Raw genomic sequence first — 27,263 nt, forward strand, 5'->3', positions numbered from 1 at the left:
AAATACTGGAATTTTTTTTTAAATCTCACATTGGAAAAAATCGACTTCAAATACTAAAACTCGATTTTCTAAAAGTGGTCATCTCAAATTTTGATGAAAAGGTAAATAAATATGTGAACAAGGGAGGAATTGGTTTAGATTTCTTTTGACGTAGGATTACGTCTTTCGGGAACATATTGGGGTACAAATTGCAAAATCGAAAATTGAGAACATCGTGAAAATTGTCCAATTTCAAACGCTTATCGCTCAGTCATTCCATGATGGATTGATGAAATTTTTGCGTCAATCGATTTCGGCACTCTATAACAATTTTTTATATTGAATAAAATAAAATATGTCATGAAACTAACTATCGAACAATTGAAAAATCTCAACTCCTATTCTAACGGAAATTGACGACACATGCGGCGGTTCCCTAACAGAGACATCTAACCAATCTGCCTGGAGGAAATCGACATTGCAAATAAATGAAAGTAGGGGAAATTTTGGGTCCTGCCGAAATGTGTTCCCTAACAGAGACATCAAAACCAAGATGCCCGAAAGAAATCGGCATTGCAAATATATGCAAGTCGGGGGCATTTTTATATCGCAAGTAGACCACCAAATCCCAAACCATTATCAAAGAGTTTAACGATGTAATTCTTCAAACATATCCATAATCAACAGCTAGCCTAACGGAATCCTACGTCAACAATGCGGTCGTGTCTCGGACACAACCCTCCTGTGATTTTTTTGATATTTTCGTTAAAGACCAAAAGGTCAGTAGTGATTCTCCAGTAGCTTCAAAAGAATTGAGAGATCCGAACTTACAGTGCTTTTCATAATTTCATAATTCATAATTCAAATACTAAAACTCGATTTTCTAAAAGTGGTCATCTCAAATTTTGATGAAAAGGTAAATAAATATGTGCCGTACAACTCTTCTATGCATCGCAAATTGTGTATATTTAAAGCAAAAAAGTTTTTCAAACAAAAACTTTTTCAAGATTTTTTCTCAGAAATTTTCTGTTTTTTTTGGGTGTACAGTAGGGTGCCAATGAAAATGGTCATCTCGAATTTCAAAAAGTTACCCCAGAAGATATGTTCACCACCTCGAAAAACCACCCTATGCATAATATTAGCTCAATAGGACTTAACACGTTGAGCCCAGTGTCGGTCCCTTGGAGTCGACGTTGAGCTTTTTGGCGCTGACAGTTATAAAATAAGAAAATAAAAATATATATGATTTGTTTGTTGTTGCTTTTGATGCGCGCTGAATGGAAAGCGGAGCAAGAAAAAATCGGGGCTTAACGTGTTAAGGGAGAGTGGTGCAAAGCGGTCAAAGTATGAGTTTTTTGAAAATCGAGAAATCACCCAAGGAGGGAGTAAAGGAAATCGGGGTTTTAGATTTTTTTTTTATGCCAAATGTCTTAAAATTGTATAAAATGTCGAGATTTAGTGTCATCTCGAAAAAAATTTTTTGTCAAAAATCGACACTCTGGGACTTGTTTTTTTTCGGAATACAAGACGAAACATATGGTTTTGGGTACAAATAAAAATAGTTATCTCGATTTTTCATTTGGAACTTGCTGTGAAATGTTGATTTGCACGATAATATACCCTATGCAAAATATTAGCTCATTCGAACTTCATTTATTAATGTCGCAGACGTTAAAATTTGAGTTTTTTTTAAAACGAAAGAACACCGAAAATGGGGGTTTAAAAAAATTTGAAAACCCCGACTTCCGGTGATTTTTTGGTTTTCAATAAACTCAAATTTTAACATCTGCGACACTAATCATTTCAAAGTCCCAAAGTGTCGATTTTTGACAAAAATTTTTTTCGAAATGACACAAAATCTCGACGTGTCATGCAATTTTAAGACATTTTGCAACAAATTTTTTTTTTCGAAAAGTCAGATTTCCTTGGGTGATTTTTCGATTTTCGAAAAACTCAAACATCAACCGCTTTGCGCCACTCGCCCTTAAGTCTGATTGAGCTGATATTTTGCAAAGGGGGTTTTTTCGAGGTGGTGAACATTTTGTATAGGGTCACTTTTTTTCCATACATTCATTGGCACCCTAGTGTACAGTTATAGAAAAAATCAATAACAGGTTAAATTGATTTATGGTTACCCTTGGATGCTAAAGTACAGTTTTCAGCTTGTTTTTGTAGTCGAATACAATATGTTTCAATGGTTCAACGACAGCTCTCAAAAAATAGCCATCTGCCAAGAATTTCTTGATCGGTCGGTTAGGTATCGAATAGTTGTTGTAGATTCAAGTATCTATTAAGAGTCACTGTAGATATGATAATAATAAATGGAATGTATAGATACCTAAAGAATGAATAAAATGGCTCTGCAATTGTTTGAAAATTACCAGTCGTGATCGGCAGCAAATGTAAAGTGGCGGTAAAGAAATAGCATTATTTGTTTCTGCGTAATCATCAGAATTTAACAAAGAAAAGTATAACATTGTTTAGCAACACCACTTTATCAACATGTAAAAATGAATTTTATAAAGCGTTACATAGTCGTATTTCGATATCTCAATTTTTCGATCTTTTGTGAGTTTCTGAACAGCTATTTTTCATGAAAAATGTTCCATTTTTAACAAAAATGCCCACCATTTTGGCAATTTTTCGAATTTTCAAAAACATTACATAGGATGCTTCGGGCATTGTCCTAAATTCTCAAAATATTCATTGGAATTCATTTTACTATACCCCGCTGCTTCAGAACCAGTACCACCAGCAGGGTACCAATTTTCAGACACCATCTACGCATCCATATTCCTAAAAAAAAAAATCAACCTTCCAGACAGGGTTCCCCCCTTAAATCAATACTGAAGATTACATCAGTAGTTTGAAGAACCAGATGCTTCCATGGGATAGGACCAACTACTCTCCTGAGCAACACGTTGTTCTACAGTAGGATGGTGCGGCTGGTCAAATTGGATAACCTGGATATAAATAAATCAAACAGATGAAATCGACTTTTGAAAAAAACAAAACAAAAATTCGCCAAATTTTTTGGGACACCCTGTGTAAGAGAAATAATACGATTGTTATATACTTTCCATCAGAAAAATAATAAACTAAAGCTCACTTGTTTTAGAAATAGAGAAAAACATGGCATTTCACGTTAATTTTCATCCCAAAATCTAATTATCAATTCATCAAAATACAAAAAAATATCAATACATTCCCTGATTGTAATTGTAATACTTGTCAGTAATTGCATAGAACAAACATTAATCAGAACGTTTCCGAGTTACACAATATATTTACATCGGCTGGCGTGCTGAATGTGCGAAAAAAAAGAGTCATATCATTTACAACAAAGGCTGTCACGCTGATAAGCCAAGAAGGAAGAAAGCGAATGATGCAAATCATACTCCTTGTGATTTTGCACTTCCTAGTTTAGTTCCTACTCGACCGTGCAAGTAGAATGTCACTCCCTCAGGACAAATCTGCTGGGATGTTTGGGCTCAGGTGAGGAAAAAAACAATCGCAACAAGTTACAAGTTCACATACGCATCATTCTTGTCTTTGTGGTCCGTTACAGGATTCTGTTGCTACTGTTTCTACTCCCGATTTACCACGCCATCATCCACGACTGCAACCACTTCCTGAACAGTGTGTACACGATTCGATATTGTGCCCTCACGAACATTAGTGTAACTCACGATGCCGAAGAGGTCGTTTTCCGGTCCGAGTATCCGAGACCGTATAACTTCGAGTTCTACGATTCGCGGCTAACGGAAATTCCGCGCATCATGTTCACCTCATTTCCGGAAATGCAAAACTTGGACGTCTCTCGGAGCCAAATCGAGAACATCAACAAGTACACCTTCGAGCATGCCAAGGAGTTGCGCTATCTGAACCTGTCCAGCAACCAGCTGACGGTTTTGAACGACTTTGTGTTCAAAGGATGTGACAAGTTGATGAGGCTGGATATTTCCAACAATCGTATCGTCGAGGTGAAGGAAAAGGCGCTTTATGATGCTACCAAAATCGATCATCTGGATTTGTCGAAGAACGAGCTGCACGATTTGGATAGGGATTTGTTTTCGAAACTGAACCTGCTGACGTATCTGTCGCTTGCAAATAACAAATTGAGCATGTTGCATGATAATCTGTTCGACAATTGCAGCATGATTGCATATCTAGATCTGAAGGGCAATCGTATTCATAGTTTGAGTGACAGTTTTCTAAGAAGTTTAATTTATCTGAGGACTTTGGTCATCGATAATAACAGTTTAACAACGCTGAAAATTCCACCTCAACTGACGAAGCTGTTCGCGGCGGAAAATAACCTCACCTCGGTGTATACGGAAGACTCCTCGAAGTCCCAACTTTATCTGCTGATGTTGTCCGGAAATAATTTGGCGGATATCAAAAACATTACGACACTAGAAAGTATAGTCATCTTGGATTTGTCCTTCAATCCGATCGGTCCGTTGAATCTTACAACGTTCCTCAGGCTGAAAAAGTTAACCGATTTGAATTTGGAAGCCACTAAGCTAGGAACACTGGAACACGGTATTTTTGCTCAGCAATCGAAACTTCGACGGTTGGATATATCGTACAATGCTCTCCGCGTCATCGACATCACAGTGCTAACTTCCACGCCCAGCCTGGAAAAGTTATTCGTCGACGGAAACGAAATCCGAGCGATCAATTACGAGCACATTCCTGAATTGTTCCCGAATCTCACCTACCTTGGACTGTTTGCTAACGCTTGGAATTGCTCCTATTTGACCACTCTTGTTCGAAACTGCAACCGAAGAGGAATATCGGTGAGTCCAACGAAAGCCTACGGCGAGGTATCACACCTGACCAACGTGCAAGGAATTTACTGTGCCAGCTCGGATAAAGAGCGAATTTTGTTCCAACCTGTTTATCACGACGATGACAATTTGGATCGTGAAAAAGATGTGCGCTTGAAGCTGATGGCAGAGAAACTTAGTGCGACAGGGTTCGACCAGGACTCGGTGGTGGAGCTGCTAGAAATGATAAGGCTGGTTAATACGACCAGCAACAGTCAGCTGGAGGAGGTGCGAAGGATTGCACTGCACACTGATAGGAACTGTGAGGTGCCTTTCGCCTCGGGATACCAAGTGTTCATTATGCTGATATTGACCACCATCTTGGTGTTGAACGTTGCATTTTTGCTGTATGTTCACTACAATGCGAATGCCCGCAGGGCGATAGATCGGATGATCATCTTCAGACGTGGGGAGACCGCTTCCGTTCAGACGCATTTGGAGGATTTTTAAAGAATAAACATAATGTATTGTCTATGGGTAATTATAAATAAGTATTGTGGATCAACATGGTGTTCGGGTGTATCAAGTAACGCGATGAACGTGAGTTGGTGAAGTGTTTAGATATAAATAGTCATATCACTGCCAAGTGTGAATTTGAAGTTGTTCTCAACCAATCTGTATATGTCTATTATGGAATGCTTTGAGGGAGGACCATATTCTGGAAGGTCGAGAAACAACGGGTTTTCGTGATTTTTTTTTCGGATGTTAGAATTAAAGTTTGGTGTTTTTAGTGACATTTTAGTGATTGGATGAGGTATATTTGTATTTATAATTTTTTTTATGCATATAGTGATTGTTGGCAGTTGGGTACGTGGATGGTCTCTCTTAAACAGTTCCTTGCAGGTGATACATTTTTATTATAATCTAGTGGACTGATCTGGCATAATTTTTTTTCCGCATGTAAAATAATATTGGTAGTTTTTTATTGCCACGCCCTGAGCGAATATTTTTTGTGTGTTTTCTTGATTTTTGGCAGTTATATGTTTAGAGAAACATGATGTATGTAACGTTTAATTTCGTATTTCTATTTCATGTCTATTTGAAATAGGATGTGCTGTTGTGTAGTATTGAACAGGAAGTCTATGGCTGGGATCACAGTATCTTAAAATCCTCAAATGTAGGCGAAATCAGGGTAAAACTGACACCCTCTGACTTTTACAGTTAAAAGCTATTTTCTTCGAAAATTTTCCGATGTACCTTGTACATATTTGCAATTTCTTACGTTTCGAATCACCATACCAATTGTTGAAGACGTGTTTTTGTCAAAACAAACAGCACAAAAGAACCGATCAGCAAACTGGATACAGTCCGTGTGAAACTTCTTTAATGGAATTTAGGGGAAGTGGGGGCATAGTAGTCACCCTAAAGAATATGCCCATTTCCAGCGTCCACATACCGATTCAATTCCCGTTTCTTGAAGAATATTAAAGTTCAACTCATTGTTCTTGAAGATAGCAAATGGTTTTTACTATAAAAATTCAAAATAGTACACTTTTCATCATTAGGAAAAAAGGTGAAAATTCGAACTTTTTTTTGCTTGGAGGTAAAGTGGTCACCTAGTGGGGGCAAAATCGTCAATCACATATATCATGGGATAGATTTATGCTTTTTTTTCGTCTAAATTTGTTCCAATGATGTTTAATATAGTAGGTACATGTATGAAATAAGCTTGACCTATTCACCTATAGTCTCAATTTCAATTTTCTCATGCATACAAAAACGTAGTAAGAAACACATAACTTTCCGCATAATGAGGCTTGGTTTAGTTGATATTCATCCAGGGTCAAAGTCACAAAAGGATCTTCTTCAAGAGCAGAATGTGATGCGGTATATCAGCTTTAGTAAACAGAACATTGTAAGTCATTATTCACCTATGACCACTTTGCCCCCAAACATCAAAGCATTTCTATGCTAATTAATCGCTGAGATTAAACAAAATATCTGTTCACCTCTCCTAGAATATGTGAAAAGTCGTCCAAACTGACGATTTGTCCAATATATCAGATTGAATAAACTAAATTTCATGAGAAATTCCTTAGATACCATGCGCACAGAACTACGGCCGAATGGCTATCGAGAGAGCAATTTCTGTTTTTATTTGTATTTCGACATGTGATAGCTCTAGTGAAGTACAGGGTGACTCAAAAGTCATTAAATTCTTCAAACATAAGGTGACTATCAATACGGGATCTATAGTCAATAGTTATACTACCAAACAAGCAGACCAATTTCCCCCCACTACCCCTAAGTGTTTAGTCGAAACACGTTGTAAAATTCGAGACTTTTTGTGAGCCTAGTTCATGTCCGATCATTATTCTATGTATTCTGTGAAACAGGGGGTGATTTTATTACTTATACATGCTCGAAAATTTTGCATCGTGCTTATGTTTTGAAATTTCAAGTCCATTCGGAGTAAAACCGACACCACCAGCCAGGGTAGAATCGACACCTGGTTTGTGTCACACTGACAGTCCTTATTTTTTTTGTAGATGCATCGTGTTTATGTTTTGAAGACAAAAAGAATTGATATTCAGCTGAAAACCCCCAAAGCCAACGTTAAGTAATGCATGTCAATAGAAAAAGACTGTCAGGCCTTTTGTTATCCCTTGTCCAAGCCCATCGGCTACATCTCCGGTGGATGCTTACCCAAGCTGGGATCAAAACTCCCGTGTTTACACCTGACCAGGATCGGAAGTTTGTTCTTCGGTTGTTTGATCTTGAGAATCGTTTTTATGAGCTCCTTATTACCGATATCCGTCGTCTTGCCTTTGAATTTTGCAAAAAATTATAACTTGAAATACGCTTTCAATACTGAAAAAAAGTTGCTTGATGAGATTTCCAGACCCAAATCCGAAACATCCGTTCCGCAAACCTACATCAACAGGGAAAGCTATAGGATTTAATAAGCCAACCATGAAAAGCTTTTGTTTGTATTCGAAATATATTATTTTCTTTGGTTTTTTATCATTCAAATTACATATCATCTGCAACTATCCCCCCTCGCCCCTTTTCAAGTGCCCACATAGTATATGGATAGTAGGGTGCCAATGAAAATGGTCATCTCGAACTTCAAAAGGTTACCCCATAAAAAAATTCACCACCTCGAAAAAACACCCTATGCAAAATATCAGCTCAATCGTACTTAAGGGAGAGTGGCGCTAAGTGGTCAAGTTTGAGTTTTTTGAAAATCGAAAAATCACCCAAGGGATCAAATCAAAGGAAATTGGGGTTTTCGAAGAAAAATTTTGATGTCAAATGTCTTGAAAGTGCATGAAACGTCAAGACCTAGTGTCATCTCGAATTTTTTTACGAAACGAAAAGTATGATTTTTTGGGTGCCAATAAAAATAGTTATCTCGATTTTTCATTCGAAACTTGCTACGAAATGTTGATTTACTTGATAACATACCCTATACAAAATATTAGCTCATTCGAACTTCATTTACTGGCTTTTTACTTCATTTACTGGGGTCTTTACGGACCAAATTTCTGTCAGTAGCTCATTGGCTGATTTCGATAAATTTTGTAAATAAAGTCGATTTTTTCAGTGATGCCAATAGAAATAAAGATAAGTGTCACTCATTTTTTAGAATTGACCTTCCACCTATTGGAGGGATCGAAGCTGTTGCTTGTCATGCAAACATCAGAGGCAAAGACCTCTGTATAGTCAGCTTGTATTGGCCTCCGAGAGCTGCGGTTAGCCGCAAGCAACTTGTTGACAAGTGCTCACTCCTTCCTGAGCCACGATTAATCTTGGGAGACTTCAACTCTCACGGAACTGCCTGGGGGGAACCGTACGACGATAATCGTTCATCGTTGATATATGACCTTTGTAACAGCTTCAATATGACCGTTTTGAACACTGGGGAAACAACACGTGTACCTAAACCTCCTGCTAACCCAAGTGCTCTTGACCTCTCGCTTTGCTCGAATTCACTATCGTTAGATTGCAAGTGGAATGTAATCCAGGTTCCCAACGGTAGTGACCACTTGCCAATCAAAATTTCTATCACCAATGGGTTGAATTCTTCTGAATCAATAAACATGGCATACGACCTCACAAGACACATTGACTGGAAAAAATATGCGGACGCGATTGCTCTAGCCATCAATTCCAGAGATGGTTTGCCTCCATTGGAGGAGTATAACTTCATTTCTCGTTTGATCTATGACAGCGCGGTTCGCGCTCAAACGAAACCCATCCCAGGTTCCACTATTCGTCGAAGGCCTCCCAAACCATGGTGGGATGGCCAGTGTTCCAAGCTTTATGGAGATAAATCGAATGCATTTAAAGCTTTTCGGAAACGTGGAACCATTGAGAATTTTCAAACGTATTTGGACCTTGAAAATCAATTTAAAAACTTGATCAAAGGGAAAAAACGTGCTTATTGGTGAAATTTCGTGGGAGGTTTATCACGAGAAACGTCAATGAAAAATTTATGGAAAGTGGCTCGAAACATGAGAAATCGCTCTTCATCCAATGAAAGCGAGGAATATTCACATCGATGGATTTTTAATTTTGCACGAAAGGTTTGTCCCGATTCCGTTCCAGTGCAAAGAATTATTCGAGATATACCACAAGATAGGTGCGATCTTGATTCCGAGTTTTCGATGGTAGAATTCTCTCTTGCTCTCCTTTCATGTAACAATTCTGCTCCGGGATCGGATAGAATTAAGTTCAACTTGCTGAAAAATCTCCCTGATGTGGCGAAACATCGCTTGTTGAACTTATTCAATCGGTTTCTGGAGCATAATATTGTTCCAGATGATTGGAGACAAGTACGAGTTATAGCTATTCAAAAACCCGGAAAACCCGCGTCCGACTTCAATTCGTACCGCCCAATAGCAATGCTGTCTTGTATACGGAAATTGTTGGAGAAAATGATCTTGTTTCGCCTTGATCGTTGGGTTGAAACGAATGGCCTACTCTCAGATACACAATATGGGTTCCGCAGGGGCAAGGGGACGAATGATTGTCTTGCGTTGCTTTCTTCAGAAATTCAAATGGCTTATGCCGAAAAAAAAACAAATGGCTTCAGTATTCTTGGACATAAAGGGGGCCTTTGATTCTGTTTTAATAGAGGTTTTGTCAAACAAATTACAATCTCGGGGTCTGCCGCCTCTATTGAATAATATGTTATATAACTTGCTTTGTGAGAAACATTTGAACTTTTCTCACGGAGATAAGTCGGAGTAAGTCGGGTCTCTTACATGGGCCTCCCTCAGGGCTCATGTTTAAGCCCCCTTTTGTACAACTTCTATGTAAGCGACATTGACAATTGTCTTACACAAAATTGCAGCTTAAGACAACTTGCAGATGATGCAGTAGTGTCTGTCGTAGGATCAAAAGAATCCGACCTGCAAGAACCCTTACAAGATACTTTGAACAATTTTTCAACCTGGGCCATTGGGCTAGGGATCGAATTCTCCACGGAGAAAACAGAGATGGTGGTTTTTTCTAGGAAGCATAGACCAGCAAAACCAAAGCTTCAACTTTTGGGTAAACCGATCACTCATGCTATGTCATTCAAGTATCTTGGGGTCTGGTTCGACTCTAAATGTACTTGGGGGGGCCCATATTAGGTATCTGAGTAAAAATGTCAACAAAGAATAAACTTTCTCCGTACAATTACCGGCACCTGGTGGGGAGCCCATCCCGAAGATCTTATAATGTTGTATCGAACAACTATTCTCTCAGTGATGGAGTATGGCAGTTTCTGTTTTCAATCAGCTGCCAAAACACACCTCATTAAACTCGAGCGAATTCAGTATCTTTGTCTCCGTATCGCGTTGGGATGTATGCCCTCAACGCATACCATGAGTCTCGAGGTTTTGGCAGGCCTACTCCCACTAAAAGATCGCTTCAATTTATTATCTCTTCGGTTCCTCATCCGGTGTAAAGTTATGAACCCATTGGTGATCGGAAATTTTGAGCAGCTGATCGAGCTAAATTTTCATTCTGGATTCATGAGCTCATATCATGAATTCGTCTCCATGCAGGTTAATCCTTCTTCGTATATTCCCAACCGTGTTTGTTTTCCTGACTACATCAATTCCTCTGTGCATTTTGATCTGTCCATGAAGCAGGATATCCATGGAACATCAGATTATCTTCGATCGAGGATCGTTCCAACGATCTTCGATGCAAAGTATGGGGATATCAATTGTGATAATATGTACTTTACTGATGGGTCCTCTATGAATGAGTCCACAGGATTTGGAGTGTTCAACGAATTTTTTAGCACCTCACACAGTCTTCAGAATCCTTGCTCAGTGTATATTGCTGAATTGGCAGCGATACACTGGGCGCTGGACAGCGTCGCCTCACGACCTGTTGAACACTATTACATTGTAACGGATAGTCTTAGCTCTGTCGAAGCTATCCGTTCAGTGAGGCCGGAAAAGCACTCGCCGTACTTCCTTGAGAGAATACGAGAAATTTTGAGTGCTTTATCCAGACGCTGTTATGTCATTACCTTTGTCTGGGTCCCTTCACATTGCTCAATTCTGGGTAATGAGAGGGCTGACTCATTAGCAAAGGTAGGTGCAATTGAAGGCGATATTTATCAGCGTCAAATCGCCTTCAATGAATTTTATTCTTTAGTCCGCAAAAATACCATAGTTAACTGGCAACGCAAATGGAACGAAGATGAATTGGGCCGGTGGCTCCACTCGATTATCCCTAAGGTTAGCCTCAAACCATGGTTCAAAAGTCTGGACTTGAGTCGAGACTTTATTCGCACCTTCTCCCGACTCATGTCCAATCACTGTTCGTTAGATGCGCTACTCTTTCGTATTAATCTTGCCGACAACATCTTTGTGTTTGTGGCCAAGGTTACCACGACATCGAGCACGTTGTTTGGTCGTGCGAGCTGTATCTTGTCGCCAGATCGAATTTAGTAGTCACCCTTCGGGCCCGAGGAAGGCAGCCAATGATGCCGGTGAGAGACGTGTTGGCTCGGTTAGACCTTGATTACATGTCCCAAATATATGTATTCCTTAAAGCTATCGATCTTCGTGTGTGATTGTCCTTATACTCTTAGTTTTTCCTTTTCCTTTTCCTTTGTGAGAGATCGGATCCCTTCTTAAGAATAAGATGAAATGTAAATACATATTAGATATAAGATAGGTTTAAGAATTGAGTGTGATGAGTGTGAGTGTGATCATTGTCAACATATCCTCATATCCCCTCCTTTTCCTGAAGAAAATATGTCACCCTTCTAAACTCGAGTTGACCGCGAGTAATCGGTTTCCTATATTATTAACATTAGAATTAAGGAAAATGTATATATACTAGTAACAATACAGTAAGGAGTTCGGCTCCTTTAAACCTATGTAACTGAGCCTGTAAAAATAAACGATTTAAATAAAAAAAAAATTTAAATAAATAGCGTTGGATTTGTATTCAATTTGGAAATAGTGAATAAATAGTACGATATTTATTTTAAAGGAAATGTAAAGGAATTATATACAAGTTAATGTATGTGTTTTTCCACAATGGAATGAAGTGAACGGCAAACACACATTTGTCAATTTAGATTCGTTACGTCCCAAATACGATTTCATATTTCGGAATATATTTTCCATTGCTAAGAAGAAATTGAAAGTCTCATCACTCACTATGCAGATGGGAGAGTTGTTAGCTTTAGCTCGTAAATATGAAACAAATATGGTCGATACAATCCAGGTTGTGTTTTACTGACTACCAATCTCTTGTTACACTGCTGACATGTTCTTTCCCGCTGACATATTTTGATGATGTAACCAGCTATATAGAAAAAAGAATTTTGTTCTGTTCTGTCGAGGAAAGTTTTCGCTTCATCGACGGTGTACTCATAGTCGAATTCAATATTCATGTCATCCACATTCTCACTAAAATTCGACATGATGTCGATACTGCTTCACTGTCCATTTGCCGCTTTGATAGCAAGTCCATCAATCCAACAAGTGTATCTTGTGTATCGGCTGTATACGAAGCATGCGATACTACGGTCATGTATTGCGAAAGAGTCACAATTTTCAAGTTGTTCTTGAATTGTAATGGAGTTGAGCGCCGTTGTTTTGCACGAATCAAGGAGAAAAGACTCTCCAGACAATCTTGGACGAGTTGTTATGGATATCATTATTATATAATAGATATGGGTATTTAAAAGATTTATTTTATTCTCTTAAAACATATTTTTGAGATTGCCTAATTGAAAATATGCAAAATCATTAAATTCGCACCAACCAAATGATACGATTCATAAAAACAGAAATTTTAAAAAATCCAAAATTTTATAACAATTTTTATAACTAACTCTCACGTACCAGAAGCTGCAGCAGCGACGGTTTTCTGGTGATGATCGGGAATGTAGTTCAGCATGATGTAATGTTATGATTTAGATTAGCGGTACTCAACGTTTTTTCATGGGGCCACAAACATGTGTTAGTCATAGTGTTGTGGGCCGCAAAAAAATTAAGAGAGGTGATGTCCAAGACACGACCGCGTTGTTCACATAGATCTACAAAATTATTGCCAACGAGAACAAACATTAAAGAAATTCAATGATTCAATGAACTCTTTGATACAAATATTTGATAGCAATGCACGAACGTCTCGCAAAGCAATTTGTATAGATTGCCAAATTAATTCTAAGCATTAAGTACAGTACATGTCCTGTTGATTGCTCGCTGTCTAGAGCACTGAAACTGAAATACTGATCTCATATATGAGTAGTTTTCTAGTATCTCTTAGTAAAATTACATCTCCAATACAGAGAGAAACATCTGAGAAGAAACAGAACGGCAACAAAAAATCTGAACCGAATCTATTTTGTGGTTGCGGCAGAATCGAAAGCAATATCATCGAAACATATTTTCACCTTCAGTTTTTCACCAAAGAACACAACTCTCATCGCTGGAAAATACCTGTTAATCCGCAATACCCATTGAAATCACGAAAATTGAATTATCGATTAAAAAAATACAAATAAGTCATTCGCGATTTTTAAGTCAGCGAACGAACGGCAACACGGTTTTCCGAATGGTATCTCTCAAGATACCAATGAATCATAATACACTCCTGAATTTACAAAAACTCCCTTCAGTCAAAAATAAATATAAAATAGATCGAAATCGAAATTTCTGAAATAGCATTTTACTCGAAAGTTTTAGTGGCTCTGAAAAGGACCTATTTTTTGCCTATTCCAAAAAATGAAGCAAAGAATCTGTATCAAACTTTGTGTGAAAAACAAAATTAAATTCGCGGACGCATTCCGAAGCTATGGCGAAGCTATCTCGGAACGAAGCAACGTTGGACAAAATGTTCTCAGAGGGCCGAGGAGAACGTTCCGGACGCCCGAGCACGTTAAAACTGACAGTGAAAATGAATTGTTACTACCACGCGCCATTCAGTGTGTTCCTTGAGCAATTCTGCTGGTTCAGCTCAAGCTCAATCTGAGGCATTTTGAAAATAATTGAATTCATGACTGAATGTACTGTCCATCGGCCACTACTTTCGGTCATCTTTCTAGCTGCGGAAGTATCGTTTGTTGTGCTGACACGGTAAATCAAGCACGAATGCTGTAAGACTTCGAATTACAACGATTCAAAATACACCTCGCCCATTTTCGCAACATTTCAGAAGCGTTTTCCACTCAAGCCATGTTGTATCGACCTGACCAAGTGGTAATCAGAAGGCGCTATGCATGCGAGTTTCCCAATCGTGACAGAATGTTGTAATTTCGCATCAGTTGTTTGTTATAGATGATCTTCGACTACAGGTTTTTCAACGAAGGACCACTTTTAAAGTTTGTTTTAAATTGAATAATTTGCGACTTATGGCAAGTCTGTGTATTTTCTTGCAAGAACAAGAATGTATCATGAATCAATCATAATTAGCTACTTCTACTAAACCACGGGAATGACCACCAAAACATTCTACTAAACAGGTACTTCCAGCTGTATGGCACCCGCCATGTTTTTGGCGCCAACATCTCAAACGTTAAAAGTATTTGTTTTCTTCAAAACAGCGATCCGCGTTGACGCCATTGGGCCTCGTTCACTAGTTTAGGGGAGCGTCAAAGAATAGCTGATTTTCAGTCGGAATGAACGTTTTCAAAATTATGAATGAAAATCAGCTTTTCCATATCAAATTAGTATTCTATTTAAAACAAAAAAGTTTTTAATTTGTTTGCAGGTGGGGAAAAAATCTCATTCAAAAATTGTTTATGAAGACAACTTTATATTGAAATGAAAAAAAAAATCAGTAACAATGTTGGAATTGTATAGCCATATAGTTGAATGCAAGTCAGAAATACGTGTCTCAAGTAATTAGATAACATGATGTGAAAATTTTCATTCAAATTTTAAAATTTAAAAACCGGCTTCGTGTCTTCTAATCTGATAGTAACGAGTTTGAGACCCAAATTATGGCCCTAATTAGAAGATGAATGAACTTTTACAGCAGAGGGAAAGTGAGATAGGCGGTGACGGTAGGTAGAGAGAGATAGCGATAATACACCTGTGTACTTCTAAATTTCTCTGTATTCCGAAATGATATTTTTTCAATTAAAAGTAGTCAAAAGCACATGTTGAAAAAAAAATTTAACGCATTCTATTTGTCAGGAAGAAAAATAGGATATTTACAAAATTAAATGGGTTTACTGACTGAATGTTATCAGGAAATTCCAAATCTCAGAGAAGCGTATCAGATGCGTTAGTAATGATTGCTGAAATTGTTTTCATATCTTGATCCAAAAAAGTACAAGCGGAAAACTTTGTCTATTATTGGGTGTACAACGATGTTTCAAAGGGTTTCTAACAGACGGCGTTAGGGTTACGATGAAACGTATCGAGCAAGTGTTTAGCTTATTACTTGTTCAAGCATCAGTGTTGTTTTTCTGACATTGTTACGTATCATTTTTTGGAAGTGTAAACAACGTTTCTTATTTTGTTCCGAACATGTCATCTTCAGTGTCAACAAAATGCACTTAAGTTCGTTAGATGCGCTACTCTTTCGTATTAATCTTGCCGACAACAATCTTTGTGTTTGTGGCCAAGGTTACCACGACATCGAGCACGTTGTTTGGTCGTGCGAGCTGTATCTTGTTGCCAGATCGAATTTAGTAGTCACCCTTCGGGCCCGAGGAAGGCAGCCCATGATGCCGGTGAGAGACGTGTTGGCTCGGTTAGACCTTGATTACATGTCCCAAATATATGTATTCCTTAAAGCTATCGATCTTCGTGTGTGATTGTCCTTACACCCTTAGTTTTTCCTTTTCCTTTTCCTTTGTGAGAGATCGGATCCCTTCTTAAGAATAAGATGAAATGTAAATACATATTAGATATAAGATAGGTTTAAGAATTGAGTGTGATGAGTGTGATTGAGAGTGTGATTGAGAGTGTGAGTGTGATCATTGTCAATATATCCTCATATCCCCTCCTTTTCCTGAAGAAAATATGTCACCCTTCTAAACTCGAGTCGACCGCGAGTAATCGGTTTCCTATATTATTACCATTAGAATTAAGGAAAAATGTTTATATACTAGTAACAATACAGTAAGGAGTTCGGCTCCTTTAAACCTATGTAACTGAGCCTGTAAAAATAAACGATTTAAATAAAAAAAAAATGCACTTACTTCCCTTACTCCCCAGACCTCGCCCCTAGCGACTATCACTGATTCCCGGTGATGAAACAGGCGTTCGGCGGTCAACGATTCGATAACACTGAAGAAATTCGTGACGCAGTTGCATCGTACTTCAAAAAGATGGACGCTACGCACTTCGCGCTCGGAATAGAAAAACTCGTGCCACGCTATGAAAAACGCCTCGAACGTTACGGCGATTATGTAGAAAAATATAAAATAAAACGTAGATTACGAAAATAACCTTGTTTTTTGTCCTAACTTTATTTTTCCGCGATTTCTGAGGCACTGAAACTAATTTTTTGAACGACCCTCGTATACAGTGGTAGACATTCGTTTAGCCGCACCCTACTTTCCTCAATATTTTCAAAAATAAGTTAATTCTTTGTGCAGTTTTGCTCTTAAAAGACGATTGTTGTTTATTTTCATCAAATTCATTCTAAAAAAAGTATAAATTCACTTTTTGTTTTCTAAGTAATTCAAATATGTGGAATCAGGGTGGACATTCGTTTAGCCGCATCTTAAAATTTCAATAAAAGAAAATTTGAGCGGCGAATGTCGAGTCCAATCTAGCTACCGATTGGACTCGAAATTCGCCGCACAAATTTTTAGTATGTCCACCACATTTTTTCAATGTGTCCACCACATTTCAGATCTCTTTGAAAACTCGATTTGGCATCGAGTCAGACAGCTTTTAAAGTGTTGCCATATTGATTATAGCCCAACATTCTTGTTGGAGAAACTTTATAATTTTCTGATGGTTCCCTAAGCGAAACTCGTGGAATGTGATGGAGTTTGCTTGAAGCTTTGAAGCTACAAATTTATTTGAATTAATTATAATTCACAAAAAAATATATATAATGATTCTTACATTAAGTCCACCTCCAATTACAATTTCTTCAACAAATAGTTTAAACAACTCTTGACAATATAATTTTGTGAACAGGCCTGTAGTGAACAACACTTAACAAGGAACGTTACTTTTCATAATGGCTAGAAACAATCGTTTTTCTTCCGTAACTCTACGTTACATGTTTGAAGATGATTTAGGGTTACCAGCAATTCAACAATTCCTGAATTACTGCCTTGAGACTGGAAATGTTGTCATATTGTCATCCGATTGCATAGACCATCTCGGCCAAGATTCTCCATAGGTTCTCTATGGGATTGCAATCGACTGCCAGCAGGTCATTCAGGAAGCGGAATGTCCTTCTCGGCAAACCATGCCTTCTATTGGTTGGAATCGTGGATCTATACATAATCCTGCTGAAAAAACGACATCCTCGGTAGCGTTATTCTCAATATGGCCAATCAAAACGTCCTCCAGTAATTGAAGATACTTTTCGGAGTTCATTCGGGTGAAAATGAAACAAATGAAAAGCTTGCTGTTATAGGAAACGGCGAAAATGAGATGGTTCTGCTTATGGGTGGCGGTTAATTTCGGCTTCCCTTGAGGTTTCTTCCACATGATGTTTGGTGACTCATTCAAGATGCGCGCAATATGCCTCTTCGTTACTGGAACAACCGATTCTGCCTTAATGTGTCTTATTCGACCTTTCGACCTTTCGTGTCTTATTCGACCTTTAAGACGCAAAGTAACTTTGGTGTTCCCATTTGTTGGTCGATATATCCCATATTTCTAGCACTATTTAAAAAAATTCCGTACCACTTTCTCAGATAGACCAATTTTTGTTACGATCGAGCGATTAGAAACTTTTGTTCACTGAGTATCTTTATTATTTTCCGCCCCTTTTCCGTCAATAGAATACCTTTCGCCATTCCTTTAAATTCTACGTAAATTACTAATCTGATTAACTTCTTACGTTGCACATCTAATATTTATCTTGTAAATTGAACATTCCCAAGTATTTTTTTCAAAAAACACGGATAAAGGCTTGGTGATAATGCGAAAACTCGTTTTTTTATGCCCTGCGGCTAAACGTATGTCTCGGGAAAAAACGACGTTTGAATGTTTATATCCACCGATGCCGCCTTGTGTGTGTGTGTGTGTGATTGTGACGCGCGTCCTTTCAATAAAATTGACTTAAATATACTACCACTGCAGCAAATAAGTATCCCGATAAAAAGAACATTCCTAGTTGTTTTGTAAGTGTTCCAAGTTTTTTTTTCAAGTGCGGCTAAACGAATGTCTATCACTGTATAGCTGATATAGAACATCTCAAGAAGAAATTGTCAATTGTTTGGGAAAGACTCAACAAGCCTTAACATCGCGTCTGGAGGAAATGGACTGGATTCAGAAAAAAAAACACTCTTTAAAACTTGTACACACAATATTTTTTGTGTTTTTCAAATAATAAAATAGTGTAGTTTTCAAATAATAAATTATTTTCTTATTATTTTTAATTGCGATGATTTATCTTTGATTCCCCAACCAAGATCGTCACATCGTAAATCGTACATATCTCGGTGGGAGCATCAAACTCCATTTCTATCCAGACAGATGAAATCGCTTCGTTAAAAATCTTCCGTTTTACACATATGTATTCAATCTTCAGAAACAATTACTCTCTAATGTTACCTCAACATAAATACAGAATAAATTTCTCTTCCCCAAAAGTGGTTGGTTATAAAAATGGCGACGCGAACAATTGTGTTGCATCCTGATAGCAATCGACTCGCAGTGAGAGGTAATTAGCAATTAATCGCCTGAGAAAATTCTGTTTGACTCCGTGGTGGACATCGAAACCGGATATGGCACACCAAACTCGGGAACGCTGGTTTGAATCACAGAACCGATATCAATCGAGCGGCAAAACTTCAAATGGAAATGTCGCTTTTTTCTCCTAAAATGGTTTTCATACCTCCTTTCAGCTCTATTTCATCATTTCATAATTTAAATAGTTTTAGAGATTCATCTATTCTGTGCTCTGCCCCACTGAACCGAACGCATCTCCCCGTTACGCCGCTGTTGACCAATCGATTTCCGCTTTTGATTTGACGATTTGTGAAGCACAGATCAGTGGGCGCACTGTTAAAAAGGCTCCACCAGTTTCCAGCGAATAGGTTTTCGTGGGTCAATTTAGGCGGAATGCGCGCGCCCGGATTTAATAGATTCCGGTGAGTGGCCAAAGCCGGAATTCCAAACAGCGTTTTGCGACCCGCACATGGCGGACGCTATTCGAGGGTGTAAACATGCATTTGTTCACTCATGCACACCAATAAATAGTGCATGATAAATTTGTACATTTTAGATTATTTATTCAAAATATATTACCTCCGGGGGCGGAATCGATGGTGAATTATGACTGAAAAATATTTTCTACGCTGATTCTTCCCTCCTTCGCCCGCTGTAATCCGCTGCCCCGCCGTTCGATGTCGATCGTGGTGCTTCAAAAAGTTCAGCGTGACGTCGCGAAACACCAACCGCTTCCGCTCCCGCTGGGGCCCAAATCCACTGAACCGAAATGAAAATCTCGCCTGCTGCCACCCACTCACCACCCACTAGTGCTAGTGCACACAGGATACAGACACACACAAAAACATTCCCAGCCGACTTCAAAATGCACAAAATCACACAACCAAGATAGGTACGCTTACTTTCCGATCTCTCCCTCCACTGGCGGAGGGAGTGCATTAATTTCATATTTTTATATATGTTGGCCAAGCTAGTTTTTCTGCTCGTCCCGCTTCAGATTTATAATTTATATTTGAACTGGGCTTGTTTCTATAACTGTGCAAATACGTTCCTGCCAGAAAATGGTACCGAGCAAATAAAACATTCAAAATATGAATTCATAAATTTTAGGATTTGATTACGTTCCGACTTCGGCTTCCGTTGGAGTGTTCTCTTCTCGTCCGTTCGGTGGAATGAGGGCTCGATAGTCACTGTCCACTGATTGATGGTGGGCAATGGATACAAAAAAAAACAAGGGAAAATTTCAAAAGAGCTGCACATTTCTCTTATTATTAGAAATTCGAATGCCGATTTTGTCCTCTTCGTGAATCGTTCCTTAGATGTTGCAACCTCTTGAGGGGTTTTCTATGAACATTTACAAAGTCGAATGAGTTTGAATAGTTGCGTTTTGCCCTGAAATTACACAAACACACCCACGCACACTCACACACACACACACACCGTTCGAACATCTGTGATTCCTTCTAGATGAACAATTTGGACCTCAATCCGGGGCTTCCCGCTAACGATGAGTCTTGTTTCAGTCGTCCAGCAGCAACGGTAGCAAGCACTAGCCTGCGGTCGCAAAATTCATAAAACATGTAATGTTTGTTAAATTCAGCAACTACCGAAATACGAACGAACATTGGGAGAGGACCGGATGTGCTCTCTTTCTTGGACCAAGCCCAGGATCAGGCCACAGTGAAAAGGGACGATGAATAGACTGCCTAATTGAAAGTGGAAAGCTTCGAATTTTCTTCAGGACGACTAAGCAAATGTAGTGCTGTGTATAATCAGCCTCTTTGTTTCTGCAGGTCCAGCATATTGCCCGTAACCGGTGGCAAACTGGCATGCATTGAATGTGGGACCGTTTCACCTGGACTTCGAATTTATTTGTGGCAGGAGATTCAGTTTGTGGAGAGGGGGTTAACCATCAAGTGAGTTCGGTCCACCAGAAGAATGAACGGTCGTGGTTTATTTTGAATTATCTTAACTTAAACTCCAACTAGAAGGGTATGATGATGCTCACTAGGCTGGACCACATGATTTGTGGGAAAGAGCAACTATAATAGCACACCTACACACACATCCATATAGAACATGTGTTTTGCTACCAGCAAAAACAATATTTATTAGAGAAATTTCCATTACGGTTTTATTTCCCGTTGCACGATAAACCAGAAGGGTTCCCATCTGGTTGATCGATTGCCTGAAATCCATGCTTTTCGGGAACATTTGGAGTGGCAGGACGACAGTGACTCCGACATGAGCCACTCCGATAAACTTTGGCCATGCTAATATTATTCTAGAAGAAGAGCCGTGCTTCACATGGAACGGCCCGCGTGGTTCATGTTGCGTTGAGATTTCGACCATCAGGTTGGCTCATTGTTTTTCCAGTGGAATGAGTTCCAAATTGTTAGGGAATAAGATTGTGGTAAAAATAAACCGAATTGAAGATAAAAATGTTGATTGAAACTTGGATTTTAGAAATTGCAATAAGTTGAATGATAGATGTTTTTGGGTCTCGAGCTTCTTCTCAACCTGGTCTACCTAATCCCATCATTTAGGACTTTCCACGTTTTCACGCCGTTCTGTTGAGATCTCAATCAAGCATGGTTTGTTTTCTACACTGCATTATCCCGTATTAGCATATTCGTACAGCTTCCAATTGCTTCCTAGAACGTTTCAGTAAATCCTTTTACTTAAAATATATAGGGGTAGTGGGGGCAAATTGGTCTTGGGGGACAAAGTGGTCACCTGTTTGTTTGGTTGTATAACTATTGACTGTAGATGCCGTATTGATAGTCACCTTATGTTTGAAGAATTCAATGACTTTTGAGTCACCCTGTACTTCAGTAGAGCTGTCGCAAATACAAATCAAAATACTGTCAAAATACAAATGAAAACAGAAATTACTCTCTCGATAGCCATTCGGCCGTAGTTCTGTGCGTATGGTATTTAAGAAATTTCACGTGAAATTTAGTTTATTCAATCTGATATGTTGAACAAATCATCAGTTTGGACGACTGTTCACACATTCTAACGGGTGTTAAATAAAAAATGAGAATTTTTTCAATACCTTTCAGTAACTCAAATAAAGAGCGTAAAATTTTCTTTCTCCAATAAAATTGCTCTTTGGACTCCCTAGAAACAGTAGGCGTGTTTGGTTTTGCTAGTTCGAATTTAGCCAAAGCAAAGATGGCGTCGAAACAGCATGTGCTCCGCGAACGCATCGTACGGTTCTACGAAACGCATTTCCAAACGCAAGGAAAAAAGTTCACGGTGGCACATTATAAAGAAGAAAATGTACCTGTCAGTACGGTATATCGTATCCTGGGTTCCCTGAACGTAGAGCGGAAGGTCGGAAGTGGTCGTCCGGTGACGATAATGACGAAGCAGAGGAAGACATCGTTAAAGAAACTGTTTGACAACAAGGACGCAACCAGCCTGCGTGACGCCGGTCGGATATATGGCTGCTCCCACGTATTGATCCATCGGGCCTTCAAGATGGAAGGAATCGTCTGCAGGAAGAAGACGAGGTCGCCGGAGTACACGGAGGAGCAGATTGAGACGGTTAAATCACAGTGTCGGTGGATGACCAAAAAATATCGCGGGACGTCTTTCGTTCTGGACGACGAAAGCTATTTTCCGCTGTCCAAAACGCATATTCCAGGAAATGATAATTACTACTCCAGCGACAAGTCATCCACACCGCCAGAAGTGAAATACAAGTTCAAGCACAAGTTTGAAAAAAATGTTATGTTGTACATCGCCATTTCCGACCGGGGCATTTCAAAGCCTTTGTTTAAGCCGAGCGGTCTGGCAATCAACCAACAAATCTATCGAGAAGAGTGCCTCGATAAAATCCTGCTGCCGTTCCTGAACGAGCAACACGCGGATGGGAAGTACGTCTTCTGGCCAGACAAGGCGTCTTCCCATTACGTCAAGAAGACGCTGGCGTATCTTGGGGAGAAAAAAATACCGTTCGTGCCGAAAGATCGTAACCCAAAAACTTGCCCCAGTGCCGCCCAATAGAGGCTCAGTGCCCTAGTGTATAAAAACAATTGAAGGGCCAAGGACACGAAGCAACTGACTACAAGAATCCGGAATTGTATACGGAAAATGGACGTAAGTGCCGTACAACGTTCTTGTGAGAGCATCGCGACAAAGTTGCGTCAAACAGCAGACCACGGCCCTTACTCAAACATTCACTGACATTTTTTTGAAGAAAATACATTATGTTATTAATAAAAAAAATACTGAAATCGATGAAAAAAAATATTTTTTTTATGTGTGATTGAAAAAAAATCTCATTTTTTATTTAACACCCGTTAGAATAGCGATTGCCATATATTTAATACCGAATAGGATGTCATACGGAGATTGTTTCTTCTGAATATTTTGTTGCGCTTTTTTAATTCGGCTTCTAAAATACGCATAGGTCACGCAACGCGGAAAAAAAATATAACGATTGCGCTGCAACTATCGAGCGCGATGGTTCCTAAGCAGTTCAGTTGTCGACTTTGTATTGTTTATTTTTTCGAGAATAAAGATTTTGTATTGTGAGACATTTTTTCATGCGAAATTTTTGTTTATTCCAATCGGTTGCGTGACTTATGCGCCTAATTTACTTACGTTGTTAAATGACAGAAGGCGCTACGTTCGCTTCATCGAACGTAAGGCGTCGTGCACAATCCACAAATTACGTAACGCTAAAAATGAGGTTTTTGGACCCTCTCCCTCCCTATGTAACAAAAAGTAACGCAAGACGAACCCCCCTCCCCCTCATGTTACGTAACGCTAATCTGTACACAAAGTCAACGTCGTTTGAAAATTTTTTAGCTTTTTTTAAGTAATGAGAATATCAACGTAAAAAAATCAGATATCTGCCCAGGTCGGAATCAAATGTTTAGACGAATGTTCTTTATATGCGAGTAGTGACTTCGGAAGAACTTTCGACAAGTTCATAGAATTTCGAACAAACAGAGATGGAAAATTAATGCTCACATCTGTTGGGATTGGTGCTTTCAAACCATCTTGCGTTTAGCTGAGAAGACCATGAACTGGTAGAAATTGGTGTTGATTTATACAAACATAACTACTCCTTCGTCCAATGCGGCAGTTCCTGCCGTTACATTTCACTACCTGCAACAGGTCTTGGGATGTCTTTACGTGACGAGCAAACAACTCGACTTGATATTGTACTAATTTCGCTTCGTCGATTTGGGAGTTTGCGGACTTAATAGGGGAAAGTCGGGAAAGATGGACACCCCTGTATTATGAATAAATTACATTTTTATATTAAATTTCAACGATATACAAACTTGCAATACAGTGTATCAATACCTGTGACACTAACTGTGTACACTTAGCTGGCTTTCTGTTAAATTTATTAATAAAAACAAAAAATTATCTACAGAGAGCAGCTCGATGTAAATTTTTACTGCAGAAGATAAGGTTTTCATTGTTATCGAGTAATTTTTAGGGTAATTTTCGCTACATGAGTGTTTTACCATCACTTCTCTTCCAATTTATCGAATCAGCGGTGAAGTTTTATTATTTTTAATCCAGAAATATTTATGAAAACAAAATACTAATCAAGTCGTATAAGACGGACACTCCACCGACTAAAGACGAACATTTCGTTTTTGAAACAAATTGATTATCTCCTCCTTCTTTGTTTAACAGATGCCCACTAACTACGTTTGCAAGTGAAACCAGTTATTATGGACGAATAAGCAGAGCGGTTTTTAAAACCTAATCCGAATTTGTCATTCCAAATGCAGGAAGCTATTTTGGACATGGAAAAATGATACAAATTGCAAGCCTTTTAGGTGATTTTATTCTAGCCTTTTCGTTCGATCATTTTTAAGGCCTATTTGAAGACCACCAAAACTTATCAAGTACATAAACTTGAATTTTCAGATAGTGGTCATCTTTCCCACCCAGGTGTCCGTCTTTCCCGACTCAATCTTATTTTTTTTTAAGTCGGACACATTCATTTTGCAAAATTTCTAGGTATCCGGTATCCGTCTTTACCATATTTTCCATTGCATTGCGTGCTGAAGAATTTGTAGCAACTAATATTGCATCAAAATTCAATTGATCAAAATAAAAGATCGAAAATATCTATGACCTTTTTAAAACGAGGGTTCTCGTCTGGTCCTCCATCCTCATTAATTATGGTTAAAGGCTTGATTATTCTTCGGTACCGAATAATCTCGAAATCAGGCAGCTCGCACATACTTTGAAAATCGATCCACGAAGAAATGCGTTCGAAGAACAGTACCTTCCTGAACAAACTGCAACGTATATTGGAACACTGCAATTTTGTTACGTAACGATCATGGCTACCCCCCCCCTCTCCCCTATGTCACATTAAGTAACGAAACCTTGGCAAACGAAAAAGGATGTCTTTAATGAGCACCATTACCACATTACACGTATTCGGTCCCAGACGTTGCTGGATACATGCTATAAAAAGGTAAAAGCGAGGATTACCCCATACGTACATTTTTACTTTGGTTAGTCGGAAAATACGCTCTGAGGAAATCGATAGCGTTGTTTTCTCTGAAATTATTTATCCGTCTACTTATCGCCTAATCTTCTACACTCGACAAAAAAATTAGAGGAACAGAATCGGAAATTTCGTTCTTCGTTCTGCGACTCGCGCAGGATTTTGTACCTCTGATACGACTGCGATTGAATGCCCCTCTAATTTACTCCAAACTTTGAAAAATCGGCTAGAAAAAACCGCTAAACGTATCAATATGAAACGTTCACAGATGTTTAGGGATTGGACTAGGTTAAAAATTTGCCTGCAAACATTAGAACTTACTGCGATATTTGCAGAACTACAGTGGATTTTGTAAAGCACTATGAAAATCCTGTTTTTGACCCTTTTTTGAAATCGATGCAAAAAACTTAAATATTTTTTTTTGTCAAAGTAACAAAATATACATACTTGTGCAGAATTTATTGGAGTTTTCAAAACTGCCTTCCGATTTGCGATGCGATGGTTGTTTAATTAATTATTCAAATTTAATCAAAGACGAAGCGGTAATTTTTCATTCAATCTGAAATATCTCTGTGTGGGAAGGTCCTACAGAAACGTTCTTGGAACCAAAAAAAAAACTGATTGATGAGGTAAATTGGATTTGCTGTCGAGTTGGTTGGCAAAAAATTGTGTTGGTCCAGAATATTTTTTAAAAAAGAAAGAAAAATCGATTTTACATTTCTTTCCGATATTGTTGCCCATCACACCTACACAAACTAATATAAAAATATGTACGCAAAGTATTCTAATACCTGAAAATTGTAGCTTCAAAATGATGTGCATCCTATCGATATGCGTTTATTTTTCACGAAGATACAACATGCCAAAAATCACTCAAAATTTCCGACTTCGCACTCTGTTCCTCTAATTTTTTTGTCGAGTGTATATTCTGAAATTCGATCGAGTCAGAATGATCGCAATATTACATTCTGCAATCTGTTCGGTTCAAATCCAATTGTGTTGTGCAAATGGTGCAAGCTTGCCACACAATTTGACATAGACAACAGCTTCATGTTTCATTTCTGTGAAGGGAAAATGGTGATGAATTTTCGGGAGAAATAAGCACGCTTTCGAAACTAAAATTATAAATGAAAATAGGTCCCAATAAGGACGTATAATGATTTTATATTATGGATATCGTTTTGGTGGAAATGCAAAGAGATTTACAGAAAAATAGTTAGGCCAGGACTATGTCTTCTATGTATTTAAACAACTTCGAGTAATAATTTTCATTCAAATTTTAACAACTTAAAATTGCTTACGGGTCTGATAATCTAACAGATTATTTTTCACCAACGAGACCGCAGTTGAAAGATATTAATATTGATTTTCTTTATTAATTTTATTAAATATTTATTATATTTATTTAATATTTATTATTATATTATTAATTTTATTAATTTTATTGCACGACAAAAATATTGTATTTTTTCATTTTACATTTAACTTTAACGTTAATGCAATACATTGAATTAGAACAACTAATTGTTTGTTTTTTCTTTTTTTTTTTCTGTCGGCGGTCGTCATCTTGGCGCTCCATTCCTCGGTATGTCAAATACCACTATGAACACATAAGTCACGAACATTTCACTCTGGTTATCGAATGACGATGCACATCGTCACTTTCGGCAGCAT

At 38.4% G+C, this 27,263-nt stretch overlaps 2 protein-coding genes across 2 annotated transcripts in view; one reads left to right on the forward strand and one right to left on the reverse strand.

Annotated features, from left to right (window-relative positions):
- The window catches only part of LOC129767841 (BTB/POZ domain-containing protein Tiwaz), a 160,762-nt gene that overhangs the window by 16,075 nt on the left and 117,424 nt on the right, over positions 1–27,263 (reverse strand). The window lies entirely within an intron of this gene.
- On the forward strand, positions 3,325–5,355 carry LOC129767839 (leucine-rich repeat-containing G-protein coupled receptor 4-like). The gene is made up of 2 exons (XM_055769076.1): positions 3,325–3,474; positions 3,548–5,355. Exons 1-2 carry the CDS (start codon positions 3,431–3,433, stop codon positions 5,259–5,261), a joined length of 1,758 nt encoding a protein of 585 aa, XP_055625051.1. The 5' UTR covers positions 3,325–3,430; the 3' UTR covers positions 5,262–5,355.

Source organism: Toxorhynchites rutilus, chromosome 2 (assembly GCF_029784135.1).
Source record: "Toxorhynchites rutilus septentrionalis strain SRP chromosome 2, ASM2978413v1, whole genome shotgun sequence".
NCBI lineage: Eukaryota > Metazoa > Arthropoda > Insecta > Diptera > Culicidae > Toxorhynchites > Toxorhynchites rutilus.

What these genes read in the sequence shown, in the direction of transcription:
- LOC129767839 (XM_055769076.1), top strand. Translation starts at nt 3,431, where the DNA reads ATGTCACTCCCTCAGGACAAATCTGCTGGGATGTTTGGGCTCAG. An exon ending in GCTGGGATGTTTGGGCTCAG is followed by an intron (nt 3,475 to 3,547) that starts GTGAGGAAAAAA and finishes GGTCCGTTACAG; the next exon opens with GATTCTGTTGCTACTGTTTC.